The sequence below is a fragment of the Anomaloglossus baeobatrachus genome, chromosome 9 (assembly GCF_048569485.1).
Source record: "Anomaloglossus baeobatrachus isolate aAnoBae1 chromosome 9, aAnoBae1.hap1, whole genome shotgun sequence".
NCBI classification, from domain to species: domain Eukaryota; kingdom Metazoa; phylum Chordata; class Amphibia; order Anura; family Aromobatidae; genus Anomaloglossus; species Anomaloglossus baeobatrachus.
In genome coordinates, this window is record NC_134361.1 from 99,842,813 (window position 1) to 99,857,634 (window position 14,822).

Genomic DNA, 14,822 nt, shown 5'->3' on the forward strand with positions numbered 1-14,822 from the left:
TTTGCCTGAGAACCGCGCCGATGGTGCCTGCTTGTCGGCCTCGCCGCTTAAATTTAGGCCCCGGCTTCGTCGGAGGCCTAGTTTCATTTTCCTGCCCTCGCATGTCACTCATGCAGAGGGACAGGTTCGGCTCCTCCCGGCGGCCGTTCTACACAGGGGAGGGACACTCCCCACTGCTGGGGCGTCCCTCCTTCCCTGCAGGTCTCTATAGCCCTCCAGTTCCCGCTCTTTTATAGGAACGCCCTCTTCTCAGGCAGAGTTCACTCTGCTCTGGGACATCCTGCATTCTGCATCTCTGCTGAGGTGCTGCGACTGGGGGACCGGGCTTCGGGATCTGGAGGGCACACACCGCGCTCAGCGGTCTGGTAAGCCACAGCCGGTCTCCGGTTGTGGACCTCTGTATATTCTCCCTGGGGTTCATTCTCTGCAAAGCCCCCACTCCAGCAGCATGTCTCACACAAGGAGCGAGGCTCCAAAGCTTTATTCTGCATGCACTGCATGTAAGCTCCTGCTGCCTGAGCCGAGCACCTATCCACATTGTGATGTCTGCTCTAACTTGGCGGTGCCACAGCCTGGAGTCTCACCCCCAGTGGTCTCTCAGGCTGCTGCTGCACCTGTGATTGAACCCCCGGCCTGGGTAGAGTCCTTTTCTAGGTCCATATCCCAGTCATTTGCTGAGTCCATGGGGCTTTTGTCCAGGACTTTGATGAATATGCATCAGCCCCCCTCACAGGGTGCCTCTAATACTCTTGACAGAGGACTCCTATCCTCTGACCTCCGTCCATCGGCGCTCATGGAGGATTCATCATCTGATCCCAGACCCCGTCCTTCTAAGAGAAGGCGCAGGGTTTCCTCCCCCTCCCAATCCCACGGCTCTGTCTCAAGAGCTGACTCAAGATGAGGAGGATGCCCTCACTGGGGGCTCGGAGGCTATGTATCGCATCGATTTCTCTGAGGGTGATTCAGATCTTAGTCATTTGATTGCTTCTATTAATTCTGTGCTGGATCTCAATCCGCCAGTGTCAGAGGAGCAACTCTCTTTGGCAGAAAAACATCAGTTTACCTCGCCTAAGAGAGTAAAGAGTGTGTTCTTTAACCACTCCAGTTTTCAGACCGCTGTGACCAAACCCAGGGCCTGCCCTGACAAACGCTTTCCAAAGCGTGGTTCTGATGACCGGTTTCCATTTTCCACCTGAGGTGGTCAAGGAGTGGTCTCACTCCCCAAAGGTAGACCCTCCGGTGTCTAGGCTATCAGCCCGGACCGTTGTGTCGGTGGCTGACGGCACCTCACTTAAGGATTCCACTGACCGTCAGATTGACCTTCTGGCCAAATCTGTGTATGAAGCTGCGGGGGCCGCGTTTTCCCCGACTTTTGCAGCAGTGTGGGCTCTCAAAGCCATCTCTGCTTCTCTAGAGGAGATGCATTCCCTCACCAAGGAATCTATGCCTGAGATGGTTACCTTAACTGCTCAGGCTTCAGCTTTTTCATCCTATGCCATGTCTGCCATGCCAGAGGCTGCTCACCGCACTGCGGTGGCTTCAGCTAATTCTCTTGTTATCCGCAGGATTTTGTGGCTTCGAGAGTGGAAGGCAGATGCTTCTTCCAAGAAGTTTTTTGCTGGGCTCCCTTTTGCTGGTTCACGGCTGTTTGGTGAACAGCTGGATGAAATCATTAAAGAAGCTACTGACGGGAAGAGTACTTCCATGCCACAAACCAAGACCAGGAAACCCGCCCAGGGTAGGAATCAATCGAGGTTTCGTTCCTTTCGTTCCTCCAACTGGTCATCCTCTAAGCCTTCCGCCTCGTCCGCTAACTCAGCCAAGGATCAGAAATCCAACTGGCGCCCAAAAGCGCGTCCGCAGTGGCAGAACCTCCTGCGGTCTTCTAAGGCAGCTTCCTCAAGACTTTCTGCCCGCTCCAGCCACGTCCTTAGTCGGTGGCAGGCTCTCCCACTTTGGCGACGCTTGGTTAAAGCAAGTCTCCGATCAGTGGGTGAGAGACATCATATCTCACGGCTACAGGATAGAATTCTCTTCCAGCCCTCCAAACAGATTTTTTTCTCTCAACTCCCCCCTGCTCCAAGGCCGCCGCCCTCTCGCAGGCCGTGGCGTCCTTGCAGGCAAACTGAGTGATTGTCCCAGTTCCCGCTCAGGAACGGTTCAGAGGTTTTTACTCAAATCTCTTCCTAGTTCCAAAAAAGGACGGTACCTTCTGGCCCATCCTGGATCTCAAGCTTCTCAACAAGCATGTCCGGGTGCGGCATTTTCGCATGGAGTCTCTGCGATCAGTCATTGCCTCTATGACCCAAGGGGAGTTCCTGGCGTCCATCGACATCAGAGATGCCTATCTACATGTGCTAATCGCAGTGTCACATAAGCGTTGGTTACGTTTTGCGATAGGAGAGGATCATTTCCAATTCGTGACTCTCCCCTTCGGGTTAGCCACTGCCCCTCGGGTATTCACCAAGGTCATGGCGGCAGTGATTGCGGTCCTGCACCTCCAGGGGTTAGCAGTGCTTCCTTATCTGGACGACCTTCTGGTCAAGGGTACATCCAGCGCAGACTGTCAGCGGAGTGTTTCGCTCACTCTCGCCACCCTAGCCCAATTCGGGTGGATTGTCAATCTTCCCAAATCCACTCGGACTCCGACCCAGAGTCTCACGACCTAGGGATGCAGTTCGAGACTTTGCCGGCACTTGTGAAGTTGCCCTTAGACAAACAGCTGTCACTCCGGTTGGCGGTGCGCTCTCTCCTGAGGCCCCGCCGTTATACCCTCAGGTGTCTGATGCAGGTGCTGGGTCAAATGGTGGCCTCCATAGAGGCGGTTCCCTTTGCCCAGTTCCATCTGCGTCCTCTGCAGCTGGATATTCTCCGCTGTTGGGACAAGCGGCCTTCCTCCTTACAGAGGTTAGTGGCTCTGTCGCCACGGACCAGGAGCTCTCTTCAGTGGTGGCTTCGACCCCTCTCCCTGTCTCAAGGGCGCTCCTTCCTGACTCCGTCCTGGGTGATTCTCACCACGGATGCCAGCCTATCCAGCTGGGGAGCGGTACATCTCCACCACAGAGCACAGGGCACTTGGACTCCGTCCGAGTCAGCCCTTTCAATGTGCTGGAAACCAGAGCTGTGCTTCTAGCTCTCCTAGCCTTTCACCACCTGTTGGCGGGCAGGCACATTCGAGTCCAGTCAGACAACGCGACAGCGGTTGCCTACATCAATCACCAAGGCGGGACACGCAGCCGCCTGGCAATGTTGGAGGTACAACGCATTCTTCAATGGGCGGAGGACTCCAAGTCCACCATATCCGCAGTCCACATCCCTGGCGTAGAAAACTGGGAGGCAGATTATCTCAGCCGTCAATCCGTGGACGGTGGCGAGTGGTCCCTGCACCCGGCAGTGTTTCAGTCAATCTGCCGCAAGTGGGGCACTCCGGACGTGGACCTAATGGCATCCCGTCACAACAACAAGGTTCCGGTTTACGTGGCTCGCTCCCACGATCCTCAGGCCTTCGCTGCGGACGCTCTGGTTCAAGACTGGTCCCAGTTTCGTCTGTCCTACGTGTTTCCCCCTCTAGCTCTCTTGCCCAGAGTCCTGCGCAAGATTAGAATGGAGGGCCGTCGAGTCATCCTCATTGCACCGGACTGGCCCAGGCGAGCTTGGTATCCGGACCTGCTCCAACTGTCCGTGGAGATGCTGTGGCATCTTCCGGACCGTCCAGACCTGCTCTCGCAAGGTCCGTTTTTCCGCCCGAATTCTGCGGCTCTCAAATTGACGGCGTGGCTCTTGAGTCCTGGATTTTGACGGCTTCTGGTATTCCTCCTGAAGTCATCTCCACTATGACTCGGGCCCGTAAGTCTTCCTCCGTCAAGATCTATCACAGGACTTGGAAAATTTTCCTGTCCTGGTGTCGCTCTTCCGGCCATTCTCCTTGGCCATTCTCGTTGCCGACCCTTCTGTCTTTTTTACAGTCCGGTCTGCAGCTAGGACTGTCCCTCAACTCTCTCAAGGGACAAGTCTCAGCTCTCAGTGCTGTTCCAGCGGCGTCTCGCCCGGCTGGCTCAGGTCCGCACCTTCATGCAAGGTGCGTCTCACATCATTCCGCCTTATCGGCGGCCCTTGGATCCCTGGGACCTTAACTTGGTCCTCACGGTATTGCAGAAACCCCCTTTCGAGCCCCTTAGGGAGGTTTCTTTGTATCGTCTTTCTCAAAAGGTGGCCTTTCTAGTTGCCATAACTTCTCTCAGGAGAGTCTCTGATTTGGCTGCGCTCTCCTCGGAGTCGCCTTTTTTTGGTTTTTCACCAAGACAAGGTAGTTCTCCGTCCGACCCCGGACTTTCTTCCTAAGGTGGTCTCTCCCTTCCACCTTAACCAGGATATTTCCTTGCCTTCCTTCTGTCCGGCCCCTGTTCATCGCTTTGAGAAAGCGCTGCATACTCTAGATCTGGTGCGTGCTCTCCGGATTTATGTGTCTCGCACCGCTGCGCTTAGGCGGTGCACCTCTCTTTTTGTGCTAACCACAGGGCGGCGCAAGGGTCTCTCTGCTTCTAAGCCGACCTTGGCCCGTTGGATTAGATCGACCATTTCGGACGCCTACCAGAGTACTCAGGTGCCTCCCCCGCCGGGGATCAAAGCACACTCGACCAGAGCTGTCTGTGCCTCTTGGGCTTTTAGGCACCAGGCTACGGCTCAACAAGTCTGTCAGGCTGCCACTTGGACTAGCCTGCATACCTTTTCGAAGCACTACCAAGTGCATGCTCATGCTTCGGCAGATGCGAGCTTGGGCAGACGCATCCTTCAGGCGGCTGTCGCCCACTTGTGAAGTTAGGCTCCGCCTACGGCTTTGTTTTTTCTGTTTATTCCCACCCAGGGACAGCTTTGGAACGTCCCATGGTCTGGGTCTCCCAAAGGAACGATAAAGAAAAAGAGAATTTTGTTACTTACCGTAAATTCTTTTTCTTATAGTTCCGTATTGGGAGACCCAGCTCCCTCCCTGTTGCCTGTTGGCAATTTTTTCTTGTTCAGTGTGTTATCACCGGCTGTTGTCGTGGACAGAGTCTCCGGTTGTTCCGGTTCTTACTCAGTTCTACTTGTGGGTGGCTATTCTCCTTCAGCTTTTGCACTAAACTGGCTAGGACTGGCTACCACGGTGTGTATAAGCTCAGAGGGAGGAGCTACACTTTTTAGTGTAGTACTTTGTGTGTCCTCCAGAGGCAGAAGCTAAACACCCATGGTCTGGGTCTTCCAATACGGAACTATAAGAAAGAATTTACGGTAAGTAACAAAATTCTCTTTTTTTTTTTGCAATTTTTCCGCATTTGAATTTTTTTTTGCCGATTTCAGTACTCTACATTTTTAAACTCATGGTTTTATTTAAAAGTACAGCTCGTTCTGCAAAAAAAACGAGCCCTCACATGACCATATTGGCTGAAAAGAAGGGAATTTTGTACTTACCGTAAATTCCTTTTCTTCTAGCTCTTATTGGGAGACCCAGACAATTGGGTGTATAGCTACTGCCTCCGGAGGTCACACAAAGTATTACACTAAAAAGTGTAAGGCCCCTCCCCTTCTGGCTATACACCCCCCGTGGGATCACGGGCTTACTCAGTTTTAGTGCCAAAGCAAGAAGGAGGAAAGCCAATAACTGGTTTAAACAAATTCACTCCGAATAACATCGGAGAACTGCAAACCGTTCAACATGAATAACATGTGTACCCGCAACAAACCAAGAATCACGAAGGACAACAGGGCGGGTGCTGGGTCTCCCAATAAGAGCTAGAAGAAAAGGAATTTACGGTAAGTACAAAATTCCCTTCTTCTTCAGCGCTCTATTGGGAGACCCAGACAATTGGGACGTTCAAAAGCTGTCCCTGGGTGGGTAAATAAATACCTCTTGATAGGGCTGCAAGACAGCGCTCCCCTACGGGGAGGCCACTGCCGCCTGCAGTACTCTTCTACCTAGGCCGGCATCCGCCGAAGCATAGGTATGCACCTGATAATGTTTGGTGAAAATGTGCAGACTCGACCAGGTAGCTGCCTGGCACACCTGTTGAGCCGTAGCCTGGTGGCGTAATGCCCAGGACACACCCACGGCTCTGGTTGAATGGGCCTTCAGCCCTGATGGAACCGGAAGCTCAGCAGAACGGTAGGCTTCAAGAATTGGTTCTTTGAGCCATCGAGCCATGTTGGCTTTAGAAGCCTGCAATCCCTTGCGCGTACCAGCGACAAGGACAAACAGTGCATCAGATCGGCGCATAGGCGCCGTGCGGGAAAAGTAGATTCTGAGTCCTCTGACCAGATCTAACAAATGTAAACCCGTTTCAAACCGGTGAGTCGGATGAGGACAAAATGAAGGTAATGATATATCCTGATTAAGCTGAAACGCGGATACTACCTTAGGGAGAAACTCCTGAATGGAGCGCAACACTACCTAGTCCTGGTGAAACACCCGGAAGGGAGCCTGATATGACAGAGCTGCCAGCTCATACACTCGCCGAAGAAACGTGATCGCCCTAGAAAGGCCACTTTCTGTGACAGGCGAGAAAGGGGAAACTCCCATCAGAGGCTCGAAAGGCGGCTTCTGGAGAGCAACGAGTACCTCGTTCAGATCCCATGGATCTAACGGCCGCTCGTACGGGGGCACAATATGACACTCCCTGTAGCAACGTGCGCACCTTAGGAAGACGTGCTAGACGCTTCTGAAACAACACGGATAGTGCCGAGACTTGCCCTTAAAGGGAGCCGAGCGACCAACCGTTTTCCCGACCAGAGTGCAGGAGGGCAGGCAAAGTAGGCCAAGCCGATGGCCAGGGATACACTCCCTGAGCAAAACACCAAGATAAGAATATCTTCCGCGAGTTGTGGAATATTTTGGCAAACCGCGGCTGGCGAGCCCGTCTCATTGTGACCCTGACGTAATGCTCACAGTCGACTGACGGTGAGATGCCACAGATCTCGGTACCACAACCTCCTCGGCCAGTCTGGGGCGACGAGAATAGTGCGGCAGCAATCGGAAGCTGGAACTGCGACCAATCTTGAGCCAAGGCGCCTGTCGCCAGAGCTCCCGCCATGAAAATCGAGACCTTGTAGTTGCCGAGACGCCATGATGTCGACGTCCGTCCTCATCCCGCGGCTACCGATTTCTTGAAGCCAAACGGGAGCAGGGCCCATTCCCCTGCGTCCACGTCCTCGCGACTGAGGAAGACTTGCTTCCTAGTGTTGTACGTCCGGAATGTGTACGCCACCGCTGTGGATAGTCCGACTGAATTCGGTTCTGATTGCATTCCAGCCACTGCAGGAAAGCTTGCAGTGCAAGATACACTGCCCAGAGCTCTAGACCACTGAGTTGAAGAGTGGACTCCTCTGAAGACGGTCTTTGACCGTCTGTGAAAGGGGGACGTTACTGTGTAGGAACATCGACTTCCTTCCCCTTAGCGAAGAATCTTCTAATGATGCGGACGCAGATGAAACTACGTGAAAAGGCTCGCCTCTGGATGAGGCGCCTCCTTGAAGGAGAGACTGCACCCTCGTCTGTAGTGAACGCTGTTTGTCCAGCGGAATTCACTATCACTGAGAGAGTGTGAAAACTCTATGCCAAGATATGCCAGCGATTGGGTTCAACTTAGAAGAAGTCAAAGACCCCCCCGAAACTCTGGGAATGGTCCAGCGCCATGTTCAGGTTGTGTTGGCATGCTTCTAAAAGAGAGTGCCTTGACAAGTAGATTGTCCAAGAAAGGGATCACAGAGTGACCGTAAGAGCGCGGGACTGCTCCCACTGCTGCCATGAACTTGGTGAAAACCCGTGGGGCTGTCGCCAGCCGAAGGGTAGGGCTACAAAACGAAATATGCCCGTAGCCAACGCCGGTGCCTTGGAGCAATCGGCACGTGGAGATAAGCATCCTAATGTCTATGGATGTTAGGAAAAACTCTTTGAGACAGTGAGGCAATGACGGAGCGGAGTGATTCCCTCCGGAACCGCCTGGTTGTCACGTGCTTGTTAAGCAGTTTAAATTCCAGAACGGGACGGAAGGAGCCGTCCTATCTTGGCACCACAACCAGGTCGAAGCAAAAGGCGTAACTGGTTCCTGAAGAGGAACAGGGATTACCACTCGTCCTGCCTGCAGAAGAGCCTCGGCTCGGTCGGAGAGGTAGTTTGAGACAAACTGACTCTCTCTCACAGGCCTTTGACCTGTGGTAGGTAAATGTCGCTAAAGCGGGGGAGTCTGCTCCCCGCGGTTGCGGAGTGAGAAGGCTGAAAATTATGAGAAAGAAACGCTTTGGTAGCGATTCCTCCGGCTGCCTTCCCCGGGCGTACTTGAGCCTGCTAGGAATCTATGCCCTTCTGGGCCTTTTGAGTCGTTTTGGACAGTTGAATGAATTCATTCAACCCTTACCAACAGACTATCACTAGATAAAGGCAACCTGGTTAAGCACTTTGTTGGAAGAAGCATCTGATCCAATCTGTTAACCACTAGGCTCTGCGTAAAACATACGGAGATGGCCGATGCCACCGACGTCCGGCTCGTAGAGTCTCGGACAGCCTTAACAGCATGGTTCGCCATGCGGCGATTGCGAGATTAAAGACGCTGCTGAGACCGAGATGTACCGGTGACAGCGTCCCTCTGCGCAACACTAGCTGAAATAGCTTGGAGTGCCTTCACGGCTGCGACTGCCGGAGCAACCGACCTGCCGATAGCTTCATAGACAGATTGCGGCCAGAACCTATCTATCTGTCAATGGCATTTTGACGTGAAGCCCCATCCACCACTACAACTATAGATCCAGCTGCAAGCCTGGAGATCGGGAGATCCACATTTGGACCTGGGCTAGCGCTTGTCCAATCAGGGAGGAGAGTGTCTCATTAATACGGTCGGAGAACGCTTATCGTGAAAAGCGTTGCGTTTCTGGACTGCATCTCTAGGATCAGAGGGCCAGACGAGTACGCAATTGCTTGCGATATTAGAAAAGAGATCTCCCCTGCTGTGAAGGTGACTCTTTCACTGATGGAGTCGAGGGCTATTCCCAGCGAGCCTGCTTAGGCCCTCTTGAACTGACGTCCGTGTCGGAGCCTGCCTCCTGGGACGCGTGAAAACCACCCTGGAGCCTTGAGCTGCTCCTCAAATCATGGTGGCCAGGGGCATTGCAACTATATTGCCCAAGGTCTGCGTGGGCTGCCAGACTGTAAGATGTCAGCCATAGTCACAGCCAATATAACAGCGGAAAGAAACTGCAATTTCGTCCCTGTCTCTGGACAGGAAGCACAGGTGGTTCTTTTAACCACATATAGCCGAAAACCCCGGTCAAGCAATTGCCCGCACTGGGGTCCTAGACTCGTATTACATGCAGTACAAGCAACATATAAAGTCCTCATAGGCCTTTTCTTTTTCTGCTGTTGTTGTCTAGCTATCTAAGCGCATAGCCTAGGATAGCGACCGTACAGTAAATAATCATACAAGCATGAAGTACAAATAAACACTTCAGCTCATGTAGTACACGCAGCATTGAAAACTTGTGGCTTGGCACATTAGCTCTTCTGCTGCTGTTGTCTATTTATCCAGGAGCATGAGACAAGGATAGCGACATACAGTGAATGTATAGCATACAAGCACGAAGTACAAGTAAACACTTCAGCACCTGTAGTACCCGCAGCATTGAAAACTTGTGGCTTGGCACATTAGCTCTTCTGCTGCTATTGTCTATATATCTAGGAGTATGAGACAAGGATAGCGACATACAGTGAATGTATAGCATACAAGCCTGAAGTACAAGTAAACACTTCAGCACATGTAGTACACGCAGCATTGAAACTTGTGGCTTAGCACATTAGGCCTTCTGCTGCTATTGTCTATATATCTAGGAGTATGAGACAAGGATAGCGACATACAGTGAATGTATCGCATACAAACATGACAGTAAACACTGCCAGCACATGCAAATGAAGCAGCCTTGCAAGCTTGTGCCGTGGCACCACTGCTCTACTGCTGCTGTTGTCTAGTTAACTAGGAGCATGAGGTAAAGATAGCGACATACAGGAAATGCATAGCAGACAAGCATGACAGAAAACACTGCAGTACAAGCAAATCAAGCAGCATTGAGAGCCTGTGCCTTGGCAGCCTTGCCTTACTGCTGCTATTGTCTGTTTAACTAGGTGCATTAGCCAAGAAAAACGACATATAGTGCATGTATAGCATGACAATAAACCCAATTGCAGCACCTGCAAACGAAGCGGCAATGAAAGCTTGTGCCTTGGCACTTTGCTGTTGCCAAATCTGCCAACAAACACTGCAGACTAATCATTGAACACTTGTCTAGCCATCTAGGAGAGTATGCCCAGAATAGCGACAGTACAGTGCTGCATCGCATATCCGCACACAGTTCAAAAGCCCACTTCAGTATTAGTGGGACCAGTACTGCCTATCGCCCGCCCAGCGCGAGTATGAGGTCGCTCAAAAACCTGTGCCTGGTTCCGTTCTCCCAGAGTGGAAACCATAATGGCTGCCGGCTTCTCTTCCCCGTCCTGTGCAGAGGGGCGGGCCGTGGGCGAGCCCCAGCCAAGAGCGGGAACCCGGCATCTCACTGTGTTCAGTGAGAGGGGGCTGGAGAATGCAAAGCAGACTCCAGCTCCCTGCGCTGAGATCTGTACAGCGTCCCGCCCCTCCTCTGACTGGCAGGGCTGGGGGCGGGAACGAAGCGGTGCCAGGCCTCAGAAGCCGGGGACTAAAGTTACAGGCGCCCCCGCCGTAAAAGCGCGGCCGGCGCCAAGTCCCCGGCGCACTACAAGTCACATCAGCGCCGCCGCCGTATGAGCGGTCGGCGCAAGTTCCTAAACATGACCCGTCGCTCAGCCATGGCTGCAGCAACATAAGCCCATCACTAATGTCCCCGGCGCACTATAACGCCCAGCAAGCCCGGAGCGTGCTGTGCTTGCCGGGGACACCGAGTACCTGACCGATGCAGGGCCTTGTCCCTGATAGTACTCGTGCTCCACATCCATCAGGTTCTTCTGGGTCTGTGGATGGAGCCCGGCCTCAGGGCTTGGAGGCCGACAGATCCCACTTCCACAGGGCCCTCCAAGGGGATGTGGAAGGAAAACAGCATGTGGGGCTCCGGCCTCTGTACCAGCAATAGGTACCTCAACCTTGCAACACCATCTGGTGAGAAGGGAGCATGCTGGGGACACTATATGTGTCCTCTTTTCTTCCATCCGAGATAGTCAGCAGCTACTGCTGACTATACAATGTGGAGCTATGCGTGGATGTATGACCTCCTTCGCACACAAAGCTAAAACTGAGTAAGCCCGTGATCCCACGGGGGGTGTATAGCCAGAAGGGGAGGGGCCTTACACTTTTTAGTGTAATACTTTGTGTGACCTCCGGAGGCAGTAGCTATACACCCAATTGTCTGGGTCTCCCAATAGAGCGCTGAAGAAATAAAAACGTTACGTCTCTCGGAAGAATAGCGAAAAAACCCCCCAAAAAACATAAAGCGCAAAATCAGCCAGTCGTGAAGGGGTTAATTAGAATTGTTAAGTCTATATACGAATAACTCAAACATATAAAAACCACACAAAAACACAGATGCTCTAAAAACGTGCACTGTGCAAAAACCACCTATATTGAGTGGCAGTTATACCCCACCAATGCAGGATCTAACTACAATTAGTGTTACCCTAAAACGTATGTGATCAACTTATACAAAAAACTATTTCTTGTGTAGGCCCTAGAGGGGAGTATATAATGGCAAATGGCTTCAGAGTAGGCCGTGGTCCGATTCACTAAGCAGTCATTAACATCCCTCATTCATACAAGCTACAGACACGCATAAAGTAGGAAAGATCTCCCCCATCCAGGGATTCCTACTGGCACAGCAATGTCATCGGGTGGAGTCGTAGGTGGGCGTCAGGTCCCGTATTAAGCTTTACCTTGCCCTAATTCCCAATGACTCCAGCCCTTACAAGGACGGTCCACCTCTACAACTGAAAAGAAAATAAAGGCTCTGGGAAGAAAGGGAGGTAAAAACAAGAAAAAAAAGAAATTGGTCCAGCCGTGAGGGGGTTAAGACAAATCTTTTTACCCCTTATAACTTTAAAAATAAAAAAAATTTATTTGATATCTCAGTGCCTCAAAGTTTGTTTTATGAAAATATAAAATGGATCAATCCACACAATATAATCCGTGCTAAAGAACATTGAAACTCTAGAATTGAGGTTTTTCGGTCGATCCGCATAGTACTGTGAGGAGCGATCACAACCTCACGTACCCCAAAATGCTACAAACAACAGCACGCTATATACAATGCATCACACAGCTCCATCATAGGTTTTACATGTTTGTTTGTTTTTTTTTTTTCTAGACTGTTCAGTTGCAGAGAGCCGGATGATGATGGGATTCTGAAGAGAAGAGGAAGGCTCAGCCCAAATGCAAACCTTGTCAAGACGTTGGTCTTTTTCTTTTTGGAGAGCGAGGTATGAGAAGTTATTATATGGAGGAGTGGTTTGTTATAAAGCTTCATCAGTGCGATGTGGATTGTATACACTCATGGTTTCTTTTGATATGTATCCGTTTTGTCCCTATTTTCCTTTCTAGTTGCATGAACATGCTGCCTATCTGGTGGACAGTATGTGGGACTGTGCGACAGAATTACTGAAGGACTGGGAGTGTATGAACAGCTTGTTATTGGATGACCCACTGAATGGGGAGGAAGGTAAGCTCTCCACAATGGCTCTTCACTTTTCCTAGTGTAAATGGCTGTTACACTATTCAATGAAATAAGGCAACTTTGTAACCTTCTATTAAATATCAGCATATTTTGTAGGGTGGTCATATATGGTCCCCTAATATTTTCTTAGCCATTTCTCAATATATTCTATTAGATAAATGTCACAATTCTATTCTGCATTTTTATTACTAACCTTTGAATATTTTGGTTTTAAAGGGAGTGAATTATAAAATGTCCTAAATTCTCTGTCAATTACAGTGGAACATTGGTTTGCGAGCAAAGCAAAATTTCCCATAGGAAATAATGCAAGCTCAGACAATTTGTTCACAACTTGTTCAATGTCCCATCCCGGTCCCCTACTGTGCCATTACACACACACACACACACACTATGCTCACACCCATTATGCTCACCTTAACTTCCGTTCCATCGCCGGCGTCCCGGTTATTGTAGTCCGCCTGTACAGGATGTGTATCAGGTAACCATCGCGACCGATGCCGGAGCTTCCACTGCCAGAGTGCTGATGTTCAGTGGATTAGCTGCTTGCCTCTGATTGGCCAGCGCGTCACCTTTGAGAAGCTGCTAACAGCGGAAGTTCCTCCATCCTCGTGATGGTTACCCGATACACATCCTGTACCCACGGACTACAAGAACCAGGAGGCCGGCGATGGAACGGAAGGGAAGGTGAGCATTGTGTGTATTCTACAAGAGCGGGTCAGAGCGCGGTGGATGTACGGAACCAGAAGTGTGTGCGGTGAGTATTTGCTCATACAGCAAAGCATGCTCGTAGACTGAGTTACAAATTTATAGCAAGCTTTGCTCGTATAGTGAAATACTTGCACACCAAGTTACTCGTAAACAGAGGTTCCACTGTATTTTGTTTTCTATGTCCCCATTAATATTAAAATGTAGTAATATGATCACGGAGCTTGATGGTGGGCATACACATTCTGTGCAAATCCTATTTTCTTTGTCGCTCCTTATTGGGAGACCCAGACAATTGGGTGTATAGCTTATGCCTCCGGAGGCCACACAAAGTATTACACTAAAAGTGTAAAGCCCCTCCCCTTCAGCCTATACACCCCCCGTACTGCTACGGGCTCATCAGTTTTTATGCTTTGTGCGAAGGAGGTCAGACATGCACGCATAGCTCCACAGCTTAGTCAGCAGCAGCTGCTGACTATGTCGGATGGAAGAAAAGAGGGCCCATAACAGGGCCCCCAGCATGCTCCCTTCTCACCCCACTCTTGTCGGCGGTGTTGTTAAGGTTGAGGTATCCATTGCGGGTACGGAGGCTGGAGCCCACATGCTGCTTTCCTTCCCCATCCCTCAATTAGGGCTCTGGGTGAAGTGGGATCCTTTCGGTTTCCAGGCACAGGAGACCGTGCTCCATCCACAGCTCCTGAGGACCATGCTGGATAGGAGCCGAGTATCGTTCAGGGACATGGCCCTGCTACTTTGAGGTACTCTGTGTCCCCGTGGGGACCGCGCACAGCAACACTCCAGCATTGCTGGGTGTGCTAGTGCACCGGGGACAGCAGCGCTGACTGCGTTTGTGCCATTACACACTTCAGCGTCGCTGAGTGTGTTCGTGTAGGGGGACTGCCGCGCTGACCACCGCTGCCATGGTTATCACTGCGGCGCGGCTGGGACTGTTAGTGCGCCGGGGACTTCCGCGCCGACCGCGCTTATACGGCGGCCGCGCTTATAACTAGAGTCCCCGGCTTTTGCGGCCTAGTCTCGTTTTCTTCCCGCCCCCAGCCCTGCCAATCAGGGGAAGGGCGGGACGCTGTACAGGACGGCAGCACTGAGGGCTGGAGCATGCTTTGCATACTCCACCCCCCTCACTCTGCACAGTGGGGCACCAGTTCCCGCACTTTTCTGGGTCACGCCCACGGCTCCCTCCTCTCCTCAGGACGCCGGCAGCCATTCCTCTCAGCTCTGCTAACGCTGGAGAGGAGAGACAAGCTCAAGGAGACCCAGGCAGGATTTCTGGTGCCCACACAACCGCTTTGCGAAGGCGGTAAGCAGCACCTGTGGTGCTGGCCCCACTAGTGCAGAAGTGTACTTATAGATTATATGATTATAGACTATACTTTACACTGTATGGT

The 14,822-nt window shown here is 51.6% G+C and overlaps 1 protein-coding gene across 1 annotated transcript in view; it reads left to right on the forward strand.

Annotated features, from left to right (window-relative positions):
- Positions 1-14,822, forward strand: part of STAG2 (STAG2 cohesin complex component) — a 283,462-nt gene that overhangs the window by 127,257 nt on the left and 141,383 nt on the right. The window contains exons 15-16 of the mRNA XM_075323911.1: positions 12,346-12,457; positions 12,579-12,696. Of these exons, the coding sequence (XP_075180026.1) occupies positions 12,346-12,457; positions 12,579-12,696 (230 nt within the window). The remainder of the gene's footprint in view (positions 1-12,345; positions 12,458-12,578; positions 12,697-14,822) is intronic.